The sequence below is a fragment of the Vidua macroura genome, chromosome 4 (genome assembly GCF_024509145.1).
Source record: "Vidua macroura isolate BioBank_ID:100142 chromosome 4, ASM2450914v1, whole genome shotgun sequence".
In the NCBI taxonomy this organism is placed as follows: domain Eukaryota; kingdom Metazoa; phylum Chordata; class Aves; order Passeriformes; family Viduidae; genus Vidua; species Vidua macroura.
In genome coordinates this window covers 65,355,043-65,373,825 of record NC_071574.1, presented here as the reverse complement: position 1 = coordinate 65,373,825, position 18,783 = coordinate 65,355,043, and the positions used below count along the sequence as shown (strand labels likewise).

General features: G+C 40.1%; 2 protein-coding genes and 1 long non-coding RNA gene across 16 annotated transcripts in view; 1 reads left to right on the top strand and 2 right to left on the bottom strand.

The window, feature by feature from the left end:
• LOC128806979 (DNA polymerase nu-like) overlaps positions 1-7,272 on the bottom strand; it is a 112,303-nt gene extending 105,031 nt beyond the window's left edge. For 7 of the 12 annotated variants that reach the window (XR_008437000.1, XM_053976899.1, XM_053976897.1 and 4 more), the window contains exons 1-5: positions 7,017-7,272; positions 5,856-5,906; positions 4,381-5,413; positions 2,901-3,337; positions 1,022-1,250 (exon numbers count right to left, since the gene is read on the bottom strand). Coding sequence is in view for 9 of the 12 variants with exons in the window: in XM_053976899.1 (XP_053832874.1) it covers positions 1,022-1,250; positions 2,901-3,337; positions 4,381-5,295 (1,581 nt within the window). In the remaining 3 variants the exon portion in view is untranslated. The remainder of the gene's footprint in view (positions 1-1,021; positions 1,251-2,900; positions 3,338-4,380; positions 5,414-5,855; positions 5,907-7,016) is intronic. The other 5 variants (XM_053976906.1, XM_053976905.1, XM_053976900.1 and 2 more) reach the window with 4 other exon arrangements.
• Positions 7,273-7,402: 130 nt separating this feature from the next.
• LOC128806982 (uncharacterized) lies at positions 7,403-12,085 on the top strand. Its single transcript, XR_008437001.1, has 2 exons — positions 7,403-7,702; positions 11,856-12,085. It is a non-coding gene; the product is annotated as an uncharacterized LOC128806982 (long non-coding RNA).
• A 402-nt stretch (positions 12,086-12,487) lies between these two features.
• MXD4 (MAX dimerization protein 4) overlaps positions 12,488-18,783 on the bottom strand; it is a 40,883-nt gene continuing 34,587 nt past the window's right edge. For all 3 annotated transcript variants that reach the window (XM_053976909.1, XM_053976910.1, XM_053976911.1), the window contains exon 6: positions 12,488-17,887. In XM_053976909.1, coding sequence (XP_053832884.1) covers positions 17,739-17,887 — 149 coding nt within the window. In that variant the 3' untranslated portion in view covers positions 12,488-17,738. The remainder of the gene's footprint in view (positions 17,888-18,783) is intronic.

Genomic DNA, 18,783 nt, shown 5'->3' with positions numbered 1-18,783 from the left:
GACATAAGTGAATTACATTTTCTATCAATTACAAATCTTCATTGCTAGTCAAATCTTAAAAGGGAACAAACAGAAAAAAAGCACAACAAAAAGCCGAATCAGTTTTACAATTAAATCATTAAATACCAGCTGCAACTTTCCCAGCTGGCATTCTTGTGATAGTTCAGTATAAGCAGACTAATCATCTACTTGCACATTATTAAAGGAATTACTTTTCTTGAGAAACAGTAGCAGTAGAATGAGATATATTTTAAGAAGTAACTTAAATCAATAGGAAGGTATTTGATTTTAAAAATGCAATCTCTATACTGTTCCAATTAGTTTCATTTTTAAATAAAAACTGTGCTATATGCTGTAAATTCATTTGACAGATGACTGTTAAATATATTTTTATGTAATTAACCAAGAAAGTATTATGTAACAGAAGATTTCCCTTGATGCATTTTTGAGGTACCTACAAAGATTTAAAAACCATAACAAGGTGCATTTAACAAACCCTGTTCCCATTTAAAAGATGTTCTAAACATAATACCTGCGAACTGCGTAGCAGGATTGTCCTTCAAAACTGTGGTATTTTTATTTTGTCCAAATGACCCATCCATGGTCAGGCTTTTAAGGGGCCAAACCATATTATTGGAGTCTTAGAGGTAACAGGGTGAGAAAGCCCAGATGAAATGAAAAGCAGCTTAAAAGAATTTTCCAGTGACACCCTACCCAGACAAAGGATCTCCCACACCACAAGCTTACAGGAATGCAGGACTGCACATGCCTTTGAAAGAAATTCATTTAGATGCAACAGTTTGCTCAGAAACCAAAAAATTATTACCTGCCAGCTTTTACAAAAAATCCAGCATTAGCCAAGAACAATGTACATGTTCAGCATCCATCATCATTATGCTAATAAATTTGTTGCTAATTAGTGGGGACAGTTTGCATGTCTAGAGCCTTCACACTATACTTTTATCAGTAAAAGAACATGACACGCAATGCAGTCATTTGAAAAAAACCACAAAGGGCTTACCGGACTCCGGAGCTGTATCTGATTTGTTCCACAGTAGAGAGCATCATGAAGGGCATCCACATCCCCTTCTAGGCTGGACAAAAGGAGAGACTGCTCTTGAGCAGATGCTGCCAGCTGATCTTCTACTCTAGCACAGTCCTGCTTCAACTTCTGAGCCATCTGCTCCAGGCTTTTGTATGTTTTAAACAATTGTTGCTTTTTACTTCCTCCTTCCAGGAGCTGATACAGCCTGTAACAAGTGAAGTTAGACACACAACAAATATTTTAACTTTCCTAAGCACTCTATCATCATTAGTTAAGAGAACATGTCTGTGTTGAGAAGTCAGAGGATGAGTAAGCTAAGTTCTGCTGAGGGCACTTTTACAAAACTGCTGTATCTCCCACTGATTGCAGGATTCCATCTATATATAGTAGTAATTAACAGGAATCCAAAATATTTTAATATCAAATTAGCAGCAATGAAATATTGAAGTAACAGTTAGTAAGTACATCATGAATGCAAATAGAAGTTGACAGTGTGGTTTTGCCAACTATTTCCTGATACTTCAAGAGCTGCAAAGTAAGATGGATTTTTTTTAATTGCTGAATGAAAGCAGATTTCAATGGCCAATAAGAAATAAGAACAATCTTTGTAACATTTTCAAGCTTACTGAAGTATTTCCTGTTTTCTATCTCTCTATGAAGAGACTGCTAAGAAGTTCTCCAATCAGCTACAATCATGCAAAAGATAGCATTACACACTATAGCAAAGTGTACCCTTGCACTGCATCAGGAATGGGCCTAATATGATTACAGACAACATTACATAGTCCAAATGTTACTACCACCTCTGCATAAAAAAAATCTTGAGGAGCTAATAAAAAATCAGACTGGCTTTATTAAGAGAAGGAGCTATATTTCAGAAGTAACTGAATGTCTTTCAAGTGTCTTCTGTTTACAAACCCTATAAAGTTTTTAATTCTTTCAACTTGCCTTCCTTTTATCAAAAAAAAAAAAAAAAAAAAAAAAAAAAAAAAAAAAAAAAAGAAGTAGCCAGAAACATTTAGTGATTTGGAGACTTTATAATAAACCTGAACAAAATGTAACAAGCTGACACAAACACACAATAGGAGTAAAATTAATGCTGCCTAATTCTTCCAGTTATTCACTGTGCCTAACCATACTCAGCTACCACTCATCAATTATTAAAAAAAATAAACACTTAAAGCACCATTCTAAAGAAGGAGGAAAAGTCTTATGGTAACACACCTATAATTATACAATTTATCTCAAAAGGTTTAGTCTTGATGGAAGAGCAGCACAGCACACATCCTTAACTGTATCACCTGAACTTTAAGGAGACTTAATTATTTAGATGGTGAAAAACCAGACTCCTATATGGGTGCCAGGACACTCAAACCAGATGGCAAATCAGGCAGTAAAAAGGAGCTAAACACATTTCATAGTCCAAAGGAGTCATTCCTCTCTCCTACCACACGGGGGGTTTTTGTGGGCTCAGCAGATGAGGCCGTGCACACAGCCTGGGTAATCACTGCTATTAACATCTCTACCTCTAGAGTATCAGGAGGTGCTAGATAAGACAGGCTTGGGTTTAAACATTCTTCATGTTATGGATATTAATTAGGAATGCTTCAGCAATATTAAAAAAGACTGATAATTGAACAGTTTTTCCTCAGGCAAACCTGAAAAGAAGTTCAAAGGACATAGAAGAAACAAGTTTCACATCTTGAAAGCTTCAGTTCTTGAAAATTCAAAATTCTAATTAGCTACAGCAAGTAAGTAAGAACTTGGCAGCAGGCAATGCTTACCTTGCCTGAGCTTCATCTCCCCAGTATTATTTCAAAGAAAGTACAAGTCCAATAGTGACTATAATACTTACCTGCAAGATAAACCATCCTCTGAACCAATAGTGCTCCTTGGCTTTGCCTGTTCAGTTCGTTCAGCTATCACCTGTAGTCTCTGCTGTAACTCATCAGTGCTTTGCTTCAGAGATTCTACCAAATTCTCAAGTTGGCAGCTGATCTCCTGGTGTTTCTTCATCTCCATTTCACAGGCCAGCTGAATAAGTTCAAATGATGTTTTCTGTCTTATCAAATGCCTGCCTATTTTATCTTGAATTGCAGCATAACAGTCCTGCCGAGCAATTTGGTGATCTAAGTATTCTTTCACCACTGGTGCGGTCAAAAGTTGTGCTTTCTTCTTAAGAAGGGGAAGCAGCTCTTCATTATTTATCTGAGCTATATCTTGTTTAATTGCTGAAATTTCAGCACTTAAACTAGATATTTTAGCATCAATGTTTTCTTGTTGTCCAATATCCTGCATAAAACAAAATATTTGTGAATTTCTTCACGGTTCCTGCCAAGCCACCTCCCAAACATTTCTTCAGTTCATGTAAGACTCATGTTACATTAGCTACAAAATTAAATGAGAACTCTACAAGTAGTTTTACAGAATTTCACAAAATAATGCAAATACAGATGAACAAAGTAGATAATAAATATATTTCAGTACAAAGTAATTTCTTTGTATCACAGGGTCAGGAAACACTTTATTGGGTTAAAAATAAAAGAGCTGCATTTTACCTAGCACCTATTTCAAGCAGGCCTAACTGAAATCTCACAAGCAAACAATTTTTTGTACTCAGTAAGATATCAACACTGCTGGCAGAATCAATCTTTTTCAAATTACTCTAATCACTCAAGTCCTGTATACTAGTAATCCATAAATGAAAATATACAAACTGACATGATGCCTCAAGTTATTCCACGACTGGCATAAGCAAATACCTTTCCTTTCATTATGATTTCTTCACAAATTCCACTAACCACATCTGCCTGTCACTCACTTGTTGAGAGACAGGGCTGGGGGCCCTGTCTGGGGCTTCATGACTATCAGATTCATTTCTTTGGTACAAATACTTGAGTTTCCAAGTGAGTGAACTAAAACTTTTTAAGCTTATGCTATGCAATACAAACAGGAATACATTTATCATATTGGCTTCCTGAGACCACAAAATTGCAACCAAAGCTAAGATACTGTTTACTATACAAAGAGCCAGTTCTAATTTGAAAATTCAAAGTTAAACTAAACTAGAAAGATGCTATAAATTCTAAGATTTTAAAGGTAGTAATGCTGGAAAGTAGAATTAAAGGTACTCTACCACACTGAAGAACTTCTAACTATGGAAACTGAACATATTTCACAAGAGCAGTTTTGTGAACAAGACTAAAACTTCATAACAATTTCACTACAGGAAACAATTGAAATAACAGTAACTCAGCAATTCTTTTCACTAGATCCAGTGGAATTTGCCTGTCTGTTTAAAACTCCAGTACCTTCTATCACTTTTTGTGCCTTACCTTGTCCAAGGACTGCAGCAGGCTCTCTGCACACTGGATAGCTGAATTCATGCCCTCCTCTTCAGCTTGCAGCTGAATTAGCTGGTTCTGACCACAAATATACGCTGCCTGGAGCCTGGCTATCTCTTGCCTCTCTTCACAAACTTCATTAGCCTCATCAAAAGGGACTTGCTTGATTAAATCTTCAAGTTGAAAGCTGCCTTCATGTGAATTTTCAGCGCATTTAGACATAGCTTCATAAAAAAGCTTTTTTATGTGTGATGTAAGTGCTGCAGTGTTTTGTTCTTCCACAGACAAGTATCTGTCCAAAGAAAGTTGGGAAAAAAACATTGGATGTGCATCTGACCCCTGTGCTGAATCTGAAGCAGTGAAGAAAGAGGCAAATTCCTTCACTGCAGCTATAAGAGACTGCAGTTCATTGTCAAGCTTATTATTTGCTGCAGTAAAAACTTCCAGTCCTTCTTTCCAATCCTTCCGTGCTTCTTCCTCTCTGCTTTGGAATGTTTGTAACAACTGGCTGTTTGTAGTAACCAACAGCTGAAGCTTATTATGCCGATGAATTTGAAGGCTTTTTAACTTTTGAAGAGCTTGAAGCTCATCCTCTAATTTCTCCACTTCTTCCCTGTCTTCCTCTTGGCTACTGTTTGTTGAACCCATGGGCTCCAAGGTTTCAAGGACTTCATCCAGTGCGTTTCCTTCCAAAACAGGCTTACCACACTGGAGAAGATTATCAAAATCTTGCAGTTCTTCTTCAGATACCACATGCTGCCCATTTATGTTTCCACAAAACCACTCCAAAAATGATCTGTCTTCTGAAGACTCAAACATCCAGTCAAAATCTTCTCCATTAAGCTCATCAGCCTTTGGATATCCAATTTTTTTAAGAGTTTCCACAAAATCCTTTCCACAGCTCATGATGAAAATATTTTTGTAAGCAGACAAGATCCAAATACATGAAAAAGTCTAGGGTATTATTCCAGCTTTAATTTTTTTGCCATTTAAAATGAATATTCAGTATTTTAATAAAAAGAGTCTGCACAGGAAAAAGGAAGTGTCAGATCACAAAAAACCCCAAAAACCCTGAATGCTGTTTTGGATTAAAGTGGCTATTCAAAGACTAGAAACCAATTTTAATTTCAGATATCTTAACATATTTTGTTGATCAAATCAAGACATATTTTTGTATCAATTACATCCCAGATCATTGCAAGCACTTATGTTTTTCCTTAATTCATATAAACTTATTATGGAAACACTATAGTATCATTCATTTAAAAGTAACAGGCATTAATATTGAGCAATTCATTGGCCTGCAAAGGTGATTCTATTTACACGGTTTTCTGCATATTCATTTAAAAAAACACCCACAACTATTTTAAATCTTCCAAAACTATTAGTTTTCAGTTTGTTCTAAAAACAAATTTACAGTGATGTTACACTGCACTTCAAGATCTTGACTATAAGGGTTTTTTTACCTCAACAGCAAGGAGAATCTTGTCTTCTAAACCTTTGTTTTAAAGTTTCCTCTGAAAATGGAACAAGAAATACTTTAACATATAAATAACTCAACATATAACTGCAGATTTTTTGATCGATTATAAAAAAATAAAATTAAAATCAGTGTAAAAATACTCTTGTGAAAACGGTCACAATTTATAAGAAAAGGGAGTTTGCTGCTTTTCTGTTTCCTAGCAGACAAATAATCAGCTTTGGGATCCTATAGCACATGTAACAGATAGCAAAGGATACAGGATAAGTTATCAACAGTCTGCAATTCTCTGGTAAAAGACTTTTTTAGTTTGATATTACTTAACACTTTGTTTCTAAAACATACATTTCACCTGAGAACCCCACTGTGGCAGCCTGGAGCACTGAACAAGTAAAGCCATTCCTCTAAGGCTCCCCATGTGTCTGACTTAGCTCAGAGACCGCAGATGACACAGAATGCTGCTCGAGTTTCGTGTCACAGGGCAGCGCCCCAAGCGTCCTCTGCCCTCCGTGCTTAAAAGGGCTGTCCTCAAAATACATAAATATGGGTGCCAAGAGGATGCTACCATGCTCTTTTCAGTGGTGCCCAGTGACAAGGAGTAACGGCCATAAAATATAACACAGGAACTTTGACTTTAACATGAGTTCGAGCTTTACGTTGAGGGTGGCAGGGCACTGGAACAGGCTGCCCGGAGAGGTCGTGAAATCTCCCTCTCTGGAGACATTCCAAAACAAAGTGGACGCGCTCCTGGGTAACCTGCTCCAGGTGACCCTGCAGGAGGGTTGGACTGGATGGTCTCCGAAGGTCCCTTCCAACCTTACTGATTCTGTGATTCTGTGAAATAATGGGCCCCCACACAGTCCTGTGCGCGGGCACGCCGGGCCACCACGGCACTGCCACTGCCTTCAAACACCACGAACAACAGCTCTGGAGCCCTGAGGGAGCCCTCGCGATGTCCGTCCCCGCGCGGGCCGCACAAGCGGGGCCCTCAAGGGCCACGTCCCGCCCTCGGGACAGCCGCGGCCGCCAGCCACACGGGGACCCCGGCCGGGACGAGAGGTCGGAGGGGAGCGGGGACGCGGTGGCGGCAGCTGATCCCATTCCGCCGGGAGCGAGTCCCGAGCCCGCAGCACAGCTCCATACTCACCCCAGCGCTCTGCTCTGCCGCAGCGGCGGCTCGAGGGGAGGGGAGCGAGGCGGGAAATGGCGGGAAGGCTGAAGGGAGCCACAGAGGAGGGCTGAGGGAAAGGAGGGGAAAGGAGAGGGAAGGCGGAGGGGAGGCTGAGGGAGGGTACGGGGCGGCGGCGGGAAGGCCGAGGGAGGGGTGAGAGAAGACTCGGGGAAGGCTGAGGGGAGGTTCGGGGAAGCGCCCGCAGCTCGAACCGCCCGCCGCGCGCGCGGTGTCCCCGCCCTGCTCCCCCCACCGCGCTTGCGCGCGCGCCCTCTCCGCCCACGGGGCCTCCCGCGCACGCGCGCAGCGTTCCGCCTCGCGCCCGGCCCTCTCGCCGGTGACGTCATGTGGGCGGGGCTGCCGCGGCCGGGCCGCGCTTCCCTCAGGGCGCTGCGCCTGGGGCGGCCTCGCTTGGTCCGGTCCCTGAGCCCCCCTCAGGCCCGTCCCTGCAGCTCTCCGCGGCCCTTGCTCGCCGTTCCCCCTGCCCAGCACAGGGGAAGGGGAGGATGGGACAGACCTGAGCGCAATTGATGTCGTCCAGCTTTGACCGCTGTGCCCTTCAGCTTCCTTGAAGCCCAGACGTGGCTAGCGGCGGGCACTTCGCCATCCGTACCCAGTGTTGTTGCTGTGTTGCTGGTTTTCACCCCTGCCTAGTCCTTTCGGTAATTCATGGGCTTTATGTTCTTTGTGGCCTTTTTGAACATGCTGACACGTAATTTCACAAGCCAACATCCCAGAACATTATTAAGTGCTGCTTGAAAAGTCACTTTCCTAATTGTTTTGTAGCTTGCTCTAAAACCCATCAAATGATTCCTGGTACTAGCATTTCAGGATTTGGTCACTGCCGCCTCTGCATGTACCTTACCCGTGGTATTCATGGCAATTTACAAACCCCCGGAGCATTTTCCTTCAGCTTAGTCCTCTCCAGTTTGGAGAGTCCCAAAATTTGGCCTCTGTAGAGCTGGTGCTCCATTCCCCACATTGTTCCCAACATCTTCCTCTGAGCCTTTTACAGCATCGCTGTGCCTTGCTCAGGGTGCAGAGACGAGACTGCAGAGTCCTCAGGGCATGGGCGTACCAAGGTTTTCTGTGGGATCCTCCTTTCCAGTGCCTTCCTTACAATGTTCCCCATTTTCTTGGCTTTTTGGCTGCTGCTGCCTGTGAAGTTACCAAAAAGCTCTCGCCACAGATTGTGGGACCTCTGCATTGCAAAGGCTGGTTCTCAAACGAGTGTCATGTAAACTTGTCACTAACCCTCTGAGCAGCCCTTATCAGCCACTCCTCGAGTTTAGCTGTCTTCACTTCCTCTTTACATTTCGCATGCCACATTTTCCTGGGCTTCCCCGTGTGCCTTGCAACAGCCTCCTTAAATTTCTCATTGACTCATACAAGGTGGGGAGGGTTATGCCATGTTTTTCTATTTATGTCAGACATTTTACCTTGGCTTCTAGAACTGTATTTTTAAGCCTTATGGATGTTTGCAGGCTTCTTGGTTTCGAACTGCTCATTTAGGGGTTTTTTGGCATTTTTCCCCATTTTTGCATAAGTCATTTTCTTAAAATTTAGTATCTGTTTGCTTTATTTGTCTTGCATTCATCTTAGTGTTAAGTTCAATTGTATTGTGTTTGCTACTATTGAGCAGCTCACCCACTAATAGCTCTTTAATTAGATCCTCTGCACTGCTGAAGACTAAATTCAGAATGGCATTTCTTTTTGTTCTGGTTCATAGAGCCAGTTATTCTAAAAAGAAATAATTTGTTGTATCCAGAAAAGTTATCTCTACATTTCACCCTGATGAAGCATTGACCCAGTCCATATGTGGGTGGTTGAGCCCTCCCACTACTTGTCCTAAATGTGCAGCTTCTCTAATCTCACTTAATGCAATTGTTGAAATGAACCAACACAGGGAAATGAGCAACCTTGCAGCTTAGCACAGCTAAGGCAAGCTCACATTAGGCTTTTTTTATCAAAATCAGCCCCTGTATCACTTGCAAAGTGCGGAACATTGGTTTCTGGTATAATGTGGTCTGTGCAAGACATTTTTAGACTAAACCCTGACCTGACAGTGAGTTCTCACGGGCAAAAAGAGCTGTAGTGTTGAATTCCTCCCCATCAGATTACAGTCTGATCTGCAGCTGCAATTTAGGCTGGCTGAAGTTTTCAAATCTTCTTGCAGATAGAGTGCATTGTGTCTGTCCGACAGGGAAGGAACAAAAGCATCCACCAGCTTATTTCATAATGCCCTGCTGTTTCAGTTCAGTCAGTTACTTGCACCAAAATGAACTTCTCCTACAGTGGTATTTTGCAGACTTGTGCTTCACAATGTTGAGGTTTAGAGTTTTGGGGCTTTTTTTTATAAATATCAGTGTAACTTATGTAAAAAATGCCTGCGTAAAAGCAAATTTTAAACACCTAGAAAAATTCCTAAAATTCTGCTGTCCAAAGGCAGCTCTGCCAATGAAGTCCACAAATACATCTGATAAAAGTTTGCCTGTCTTTTGTCTATCAAATTGTCTGACTGGATTGCTGCAACTCATGCCTTCAGTTCCCTGTGTGACTGCTTCCTCTCCCTCTTTCCAGACTCACACAGCTATGATGTCCCACCTCCTTTGTGGCCTTTCCCATCTGTTCACCTGGGAAAGCAGCACTACATGCTCATTCTGTAGCAGGTTTGGAGCTACGTCTGTGCTGGCCAGTGGCCACCTCTTGAAAACAGGGAAGAGCTCCATTTCGCCATGTTCAATGCAGGAAATAATTTATTTTTCTTTCTACCCAGACATGGAATTTCCATGAAAGTTTTCATCATGGGTTATTAATTGCGGGCTCCATTCTATCTCTGCTTTGTCAAATTTGGTGAAAATTAGCCAGGAGGTTCAGAAGTTATCAAGAAAAGGAGAGGAACAGATGGACAAAAGAGGAGTTGACAGACAGCATGATCTCATAATCCCCGCTGGCATAGGAATTCAGGCTAGAATTGAAATATTTTAGGTCAGAACACTGTGCACTTAAAATTGTCATTTCAAAAGAACAAGCCTCTGAAGAGAAACAAATTTTCATCTGTTAGACCATCCATCAGCTCTTAGGGCAGAGATTAAACAACAGCCTTCTACAAACATATCGTCACAATTTCTAACAGCCCCTTTCCCCACCCAACCTCAGACCCATGTGCTTTAACTTCTTTTGCTTTTGCAGCTCCTTTTGAGTCAAGATTGTTTTCCTCTGTTTTTTCGGGGTAATTTTTTTTTAAAATTTTTTTTTTTTTTTTTTTTTTTTTTTTTTTTTTTTTTTTTTTTTTTTTGGTTGTGTTCAGTCAAAACATAATTAAGGCTTACCTTACCCTTTTTTTCCATTCTAGGAGCAGTTGTTTTGCATCTGTTTCCTAGAACTGGAGAGGCTGCTTAGATGGCATATTGCCTTTACAAGACATTTTATGGTGAATTCCAGCAGATTAAGGCATAAACATTTCTGGAGGGATGTCTGCAAGCTCTGCAGTATTCCATCCATACCATGTTCTGTTTGTTCCACTGCAAAATATGACATCATTGTGCCTGACACCTCAGAGAGGAGCTCTCGGTTGCCCATCGTCTGAGGCTGTAACAAACAGCCAAGGAGTGCAGTGCCACCACACAGGCATTGCAGCTGCCCCGTCTAAATCCTCCCACTGGGATACATCTGTCAGATGAAAAACTCAACGTCATCTGCTTGTTACTGCTTTAGGGTTTTGTTTAGGTTATGGTTTGGTTTTGGGAGGGGGAAAAATCAACACAGAGGAGGCAAGGAAATAGGCTTTTAGCTGGTGAACTGTAACTGTACAGAAGCTTTTTGATTTTGAATCATAGGGCACATCTGCTCACAGCAGCAGGATTGCAAAGGTGCCTGGGACAGATTGTTGGAGAAACAATTATTCTTTGGAAACACCCCGTCCTAAAAGCAATTCATTACTTTAAGCAAAATTGTGTTCTGGATTAAGCACAACTTTTAAAGTGCCTTGTGAACTTTTATTATAACAAAGTCAGAAGACAAGAATTTGGCACCAACTTGCTTTCTTTGCCAAGTGCATGGATCTTCTTTCCAGAGGAATGGTAGATTTCATTCTGAGACCTTGTATTCCCAGAAGAACAGGTCAGAGTGATTAGTTTCCTTCAGCTTTGTGGGATTCAGTACTGTAAATATACAAGAAGCTCCTACGTGTTCAGGCTACCACTCCTAATGTATTTAAACATATAATGCACAAAGGGATATGTTCTTTTTCCTAGAAAAAATTGTTTGTTTACTCTCCTGACCCTGTTTTGAATGAAAACTCCAATTTTCATCCTGATAGGCAGGGCAAGCTTCTGGATGTTTAGTATTAAACTTGAAACATCCATCATTAGCGAAATGAGGAAACTTATTTTTCTTTTAAACAAATGGTAGGATATGACAAATGTCATAAATAGAGCTGTACAGATCATAAACTGTACAGGATTTACAAAAATAGTGCCACCACATTTATAATAATTTTTTTACCCAGTGCAGTTCTTGTGCTGAGAAAACTGGTGCTGTCACAAAGTACAGCACTGCTAAAATTACAGGGTTTTTTTTTTTCTGTTGTAGATTAATTTATTAAAAGTTATTAAGTGCTAGATTGTATTTTATGTTTATTTTGTGATAATATTAATTTCAAAGAAAACTGTGATAGAAAAAATTAGTTTACTATGCTTTGCACATGAGTGTCTTACTGATTAAGCAGCTCAGCATATTCAAATCAAATATAAATGCATCAACTAGCTACTGGTCATGATTTCAACATAAAACTACTATTTCTGTATTTTTAAGGTATCACTGTATTTAGGACCAACATGCGTGACAAACTGAAACACAAACCAGGGGATGTCACACACTGCAGCTGAGAGAAAACAATGTAATTTACAAAAGGATTTCAGCTCCGTCCTTCCTCTCAAATCTCATCAGCTAAAATGCTTGTTTTTGTCTGGCTGCACATCATTTGTGATGTGACTTTCATATTTGACAAAATAAACATGCAGAACTTGTAGGCTGCCTTTTAATGCTTTTTTCCCTGTCTTGTACTGAGCTGAAATTATTTCAGGTATAATTACTTAGAACAGACATTAATGCATTTCAGTTTGCACTTTGCAAACAGGTTAGTTAGTCTTCAGAAATGTAAAGTGGAAATTTATACAGCACCCATGGTTAGAGACAAATAAGAATAATGACTGTTGGGGTTTCAATGGGCCATTGTGTGTAAAAGAACTCCAAGTAGCACCCCAGTCTTCATACCATGCTATTAATTTGAATTGCTAAAACACAGTGAGCTCCTTATGAATTAGCTGACATGAAATAAGCTGACATGTAAAGATTTGCAATATGTAAAGAACTGCGAAGAGAAGAAACACTACACACAAAAAAACAAGTGATGAAAGTTTAAAAAAAAACCTGAGTAACACAACAAAAAGGTATAAAAATTTGTATTTATATTATGACAAGATAATGATACAACACAATACTCCGTGTGCTACAGAACGTAGCAAGCGCCATGTACGTGTGTACAAATGAATCTGTATAATACAGTAAAATGCATCTCACAGACTATGAACCATTCCTTTGGCTCTGGGACCCAGAGGCTCTGGCACAGAACCCACTTGCTAACACCTTTAGGCAACAATTTTACCAGTAAGCAGCAGAAGGCTCTCAGTCAGTGCTTCATCTGCACCAAAATTTCGTCTAAAACATCCATCCTGCACAGACCCTTCCAATGCCATAAATCCTGTGTAACCACAGTTTATGCCTCTCGTGCAAAATGAAAGAAAGGAATTCTGAACTTGGGGCACCTTCACTCTGCTTTGCCAACAGGCAAGCCTCTGGTTGGGCATGCCTCCCCAGGAATCCTTTCCTGGTCTTATTTACAATACTTCAGGCAGAGAGAACAGCCAAGGTGACCAAATGGTCTTTTCTGTTTCATATATCCCCTGCATTTTAATTCTGGGTAGCTACAGAACACACTTGGATGTTTTCTTTACAGCTGCCAATTAAAAACAGTGCATTTAGACAGTCACTTAAGCAAATTGGCTCATTTCATTGCTGGCGAAATTAATTTCTGATGTGTTTGCCCCATTAGTATTTGTAGGGAGTACAGCTCTTCCTTAAATGGTTCCTAAAGGGTCTCAATTATTCTTCCATCAATTTTGGAAAGTGTAAGTTAATGGATTAAGTATCAGCACTGTTACTGGCTCATACCACATGCAACCAATGACCTCTACCATTTAAAAACAAATTTGACAGATTTATGAAAGAGTAATTTGTTTTGAAGACATTCCTTTATCAGCAGCATCCTAAAATGAAATGTATAAAATTAATATTACTTAATTAAAAGCTGTGATGAAGTGGTTCTTTTAAAAAATGTCTTTCTTTCCACATGGCTGATCTGCAAGGATGAAAAATTTCACCACTAGTTACCAGTCTGCCAAAAAGTTAGTAAAATGGTGAAATATTCACTTGTCCAGGAGCAGAGACTGCTGTAAGTGCCTCCAGGAAAAGCAGAAGTACCAGCCCAGAGCAGGTCTGCCGGCAGAGCCCACACTCGTAACTTCACCTCTTTCTGTTGCCCAGTTCTCCTCTTTTGGCATTTCAAGTTCATCCACTGGAATGGGTTATGCAAAGTGTACAGTCAGATGCTCAGAATACTGCTATTTATCACTGTAATTTATTTGTAGATCAACGATTAACTTTTTTTTTTTACTTCTGTAATTATATGCATGTGGTATAGTTGAACCCATACTCATCCATGTCAAAAAATTAACTCCATTGAATTCAGTCTTAATTCTGAAAGTTAGAACAAGTTAGATGTGTTAGATTTTAAGTAGTTTTTTTCAACTCCAAATCTTATACTAATAAATTAGGATTGAAACTCATCTATAAACACCACATGGAAAACTGTCCTCATGGATTTTTGGGACGCTTTTTTATTTCTGTTTTAACCTGCTAAAACTCACTCTGAACCAAGTTTGTTCTTTGCAGAAGACAATACAGGATCCAGTCTCTGGTTAATAATGTGTTGCAGAGCTTCTAGTGCCAAACCTGCTCTTTTCAGAAGATAAATAAATCAGCTGCAATGGGCCTGGCAGGGTGCAAGCTGAGCAGAGAGAGGATGGATGCGAAGGAGGATTCATCCTCTGAATTGCAGTGGAGAATATGCAAAAAGAACTAACAATTTTAGGCTGGGTTTTTTGTGCCTCCCTCCGGTGATGCCAGAGTGCAGGCACGGAGCTGGAGGAAGCAATAATCCAGGAGCAATGCAGAGGCGTGTATCCTCCGACACCTGCATGCTGCAAGGGAAGGCCCTTCCTTTCTTCTCCCCCAGGAAACAGGCCAAACCTCTATGTCTCCAGAAAAAGAATTTTACGATGACTTCATCTCTCCAGAGCCCCTTCCACAGAAAAAAAAGACCTAGGAGCCCTGTAATCTTGTCCCTACTCCTTTTCCGATGTGGTAACTGCAGAGGAAATGGATGAACTGAGCAGCAGCACCTCCTCGCCTGCTAAAAGCGCGGTCATGACAACACGGCAGAGCTGCCAAGGTGGTGGCAGGATTTTATCTTGCAGCAAACAGTTTGCTTTTTGCAGTCCCACTGTGGGCACAGGTACACTTGTGCACACGCACGGGGCACACACACAAGTGTCCAGCTGAGAAAAAATAATAAAAATAATGCTGTTTGCATCCCAATGTGCTGTGGCCACAGGCAGTGCTGCACTGGCTGCCCAGCAGCAGAACCTGAAAGAAGATCAGAGCCCTGACTGTTCCCCGACTGCAGCTCTGATGGGGGGACAGGCCAGCCCCCAAACCTGACCCTAGGAACTGCTGTGCCATTGCCTCTAACGGGGCTGCTGCTGTCCAGGGGCTGTGCCTGAAAATTCCACCTTAAATTGGGCTGTGCTCGAGGGAGAATGACACAGGCAGTATGGTGTCATTTTTCTTTACCAGCGTTAATAGCTCCCAGCTGTAACAACTGAAAAAGTAAAAACAAATAAACCCTTTTTATTTCCACTCAAGATTATTCGAGTAATTTTTATTGAAAATATAAGATCTACAAAGCCATGGATACCCAGCGTGGAAGAACTCATTAAGTTAGCACATTCATCTTTAAAAGGAAAATTTCAGGTTGACCTAAGGTACAATAATGTTCAATTTAAAGTCTCGTTTTTCCTTCTGTAAGTTTCAAATCTCTTTTCATTAGGAGGTTCTGTGCAAGAGCTGCTTGTCATGAAAGGAAACACTTTACAATCCATGAATGTGTTCATTATATAATAAATGAACAGCAACAATATACTAGCCTCTTTTTTTTTTTTTCCTGTTAACAGTCGTGTGTTAAAGTAAACTCTTATTTTTTTTTTTTTTCCATGATTTGGAAATTAGTTACATATGCACCAAAGGAGCTAGTAATTTCTGCTGCTTGTCAGCTACACACAATGAGTATATTGCTGTGTGCTTTCCCCAACAATGAGGATTTTAGTAATATGCAAGGTGTATAGAATGTAATACCAAAACCTGCATCACAGAAAAGGTTAATTGTTTTCTTATTCAGCTGCCAGAGTTGATAACCTTAGGCCCCTCCCCAGAGCCAAAGTAGGGGTGGCCATCCATTAGGTTATGTAAATTAAATGTATACGTTTCCTTGTTGGCAAGTTCCAAGCAGTAAGCGAGAGTGCAAACAAGGATCTGTAAGCTGCCACAAAATGTATTCATATTTCTACTCCGTGTTGTAAAAGCCAAAGGGAGGACACGAATGTCAGATGTTGAAAGAACAACTGAACCTTTGCTTTTGATCATTATGGTCAGTCTGTCATGAGGTCTTGTATCTGAATGCTAAAAATGGCACCACACTTGGACATCCCATAGCCTTACACAGTATGTTTGTGTTTCCCAAGCCACTGAGCGCTGGTCTCACAGAGACCCTGACTTTATAAGCTAACAAAAAATAGATTTGGGTGCTGAAGAATCCAAGAGAGGGCTCATACAAAGACAATTAACCCTCGCACCAAAACCTAATTTCATGATTTTACTTAAAGCCACACTGAATCAGTTGTGAGAGGGTGAAGATATAAATACACCTCTCTGCTTCATCCATAAGAAGATGGACAACTGACCATTTGAACAGAGGGTCTTGAAACAAAGCTTAGTTGTCCTTTAAACAATGAGAAGGAGAGGCATACATAAATGGTCACCAAGGCACAATATGACAAAGGTGAAGAGTCCCTGAGACTCTGGTCTGGGTCTGTACCATTCCCCTCCTTATACAAGTAAATGAGAACATTTAGGAAAATATAATACAAAATCTCTTACAGGAAATATAGACTACACTTGCTAAAATCACTTCCCTAAAAGTGTTTATAGCTTTTTTCTTTCTTTTTTTTTCAATTTTTTTCTTTTTTTTTCTTCTTTTTTTTATTTTTTTAAAAGACCTTCTTTAAACAGATAATGCAAAGACTGGTCCATTTTTTTCTTACCCGGCAAGCCAAGCTCTAATGACTTCACTAAGCAGAAGTTGTATTAAAATACATCTTCATAGTATTGCTACAATTTGGGTAAATATGTTCTGAACAGCTTGATGAGTACTAAATAAACTTTGCTGTTTTACAGCATACACTTTAAATTTTTTGCACTTTTTAAAGAATAGAAAATGCAATTATAGTGTGCAAAAGAAAAAAAATTAATTATCTTCTAGCTGAATACTGTAATTTTAAGCCATGCCTTCCATAAAAATGTATTGACATGTGTAAATAGAAGAAAAGAAAAAAAAAATACAAGCAAACAGAGATTTCATTTCCTTGCAAGGAAAGATTAATTGTCACAAACTGGATCACTTGAGTTCTGTATTCTTCAGAGAAAGAAATGAAAACAACAACCTATAAAACCACTGAAATGCTTCAAATGTCATCCAATCCACAGTAACAGGTTAAACTGCCATGTTTCTTTCTACTGCTCCCGTTAACATGGATAGAATGATTTGCTGCTGGTTGGATATTGAATACAAAAAGCAAAAGAAAGTTGAGATCATCCCACATGAAGTCATTATTAGAGCTGGCTTTTCCCCCGTTTTGAAGTACAGTAGTGACTTGTAAATACGACCTTTTCTAAAGATCATTTGAGATTTGAAGATTTCTCTGCCTGCTTCACCCAAACGACAACTGCTGAAAGAATTTACTCTATGGAGCCCACTATACAGCATTCAAAATGTTTTGGGTTTGGGTTTTTTTTTCATTAAAAAATACCACAAAAAGTAGTTTTAGGTTTTTGTATCTCTGAATCACTAACACATTGTAGATTTCATCTATTCTTCCATGTTTGAAAATGGTTTCTGCAAAATCAAAAATAAACTGTCAAACTCCCTTACGCCATGCTTCCAACAGTTTGAATTTAATACTTCTTGAATGGAACGACATAATTTATTTCCTTTAATTTGCAGGATGGCTACATCAAGCTAGCTTTAAGTCACAACTGTACCTAACCACAGTTCTCTGCAGCAAACCCATGATTTACAATATCTAATATTGTGGTTACAGTGCAGGGAACCGTGGGTAAGAAACCTCCATGTCAGAGTATTGTGGTTGGGGTTTCCCGGAAGAGTGGCAGTTGACACCTCTGGAATATTCGTATATAAGTGCTTCAGTCAGATGGTCCTGAGTTGAGCGGGTAACTCAGGCACTATGAGAGCCTGGCATTCAGTCTGCGGGAATGTGTGTAACCTCCGTCACTCGAACCGCTCTGCAAACTGTAGTGGTCTTCAGCATCACTGGCACTTCCAATACTGTCCATTTCACCTGGAGTAAACTCCATTCCTTCAATGTCTACTTCTAAAGAAAACATAAGAAGGCATATTTTCAGAAAGTTGTAGCAACTAGTCATGGGCCAGTGTCAATCAACACCTGAATCACACTTCAGTTGCAATAATTAAAAAAAAAAAAAAGAACTGGCACAGTAATTCCGGAGGGAAGGATCATCTTGTCCACCTAAGAATTAAAATCCCTTCTGTCCTCAGCCACATAAATATACTGCATGACATCAATACCAAATGCTTTCCCAGAACTGTTCCAACCTGCACATAGACACTGATTTAGAAAATAGCTGGCCCTCAGAGGTTGCCATACTGCAGCACTATCCATGGTAATTCCAACCATGCAGGTGTTGGCAGCCCATGGTGTGACCACCTGTCCCCAGGTAACTGCCCAAGACCGACCACTCAACCCCCCTGGGCCCTGAAACAGCCAGCCTGGGTGACTGTTCCACCCACAAAAACTTCCAAATGGGAAAATAAGAAATGGCAACAGCCAGCTTGACAAGCTGTCTTAAATGAGAACCAAGTGCAGAGAACTCTTGGTGATCATTGCACAGAAAATGTTTGTGAAATGTTTAAAATTTCACAATAAATGATATAGAAATAATTTATTCACACAAATGAATTAAGCTAAATAAGATATTTTTTTCCCACAAGAAAATATTATGTCAGCCTTACCAATAATTACACTAAAAATTCAAAACACTAAATGGTAATTGTTAAAAAAAAACTGGCAAAAAACACATGCAGGATAAAAAGCTTTAAAATACACACATTATGAAGTGCTTCAAAAGAGATTAGGAAGAAGACCATTTTTCAAAGAATGTGAAAAAGATGCCTTAATTTTTCACTCTTCATATCGCATTATGTTATAATTTTGTCTGGGTTTTGTTGAAAGCTTGATTTTGGTTCTAA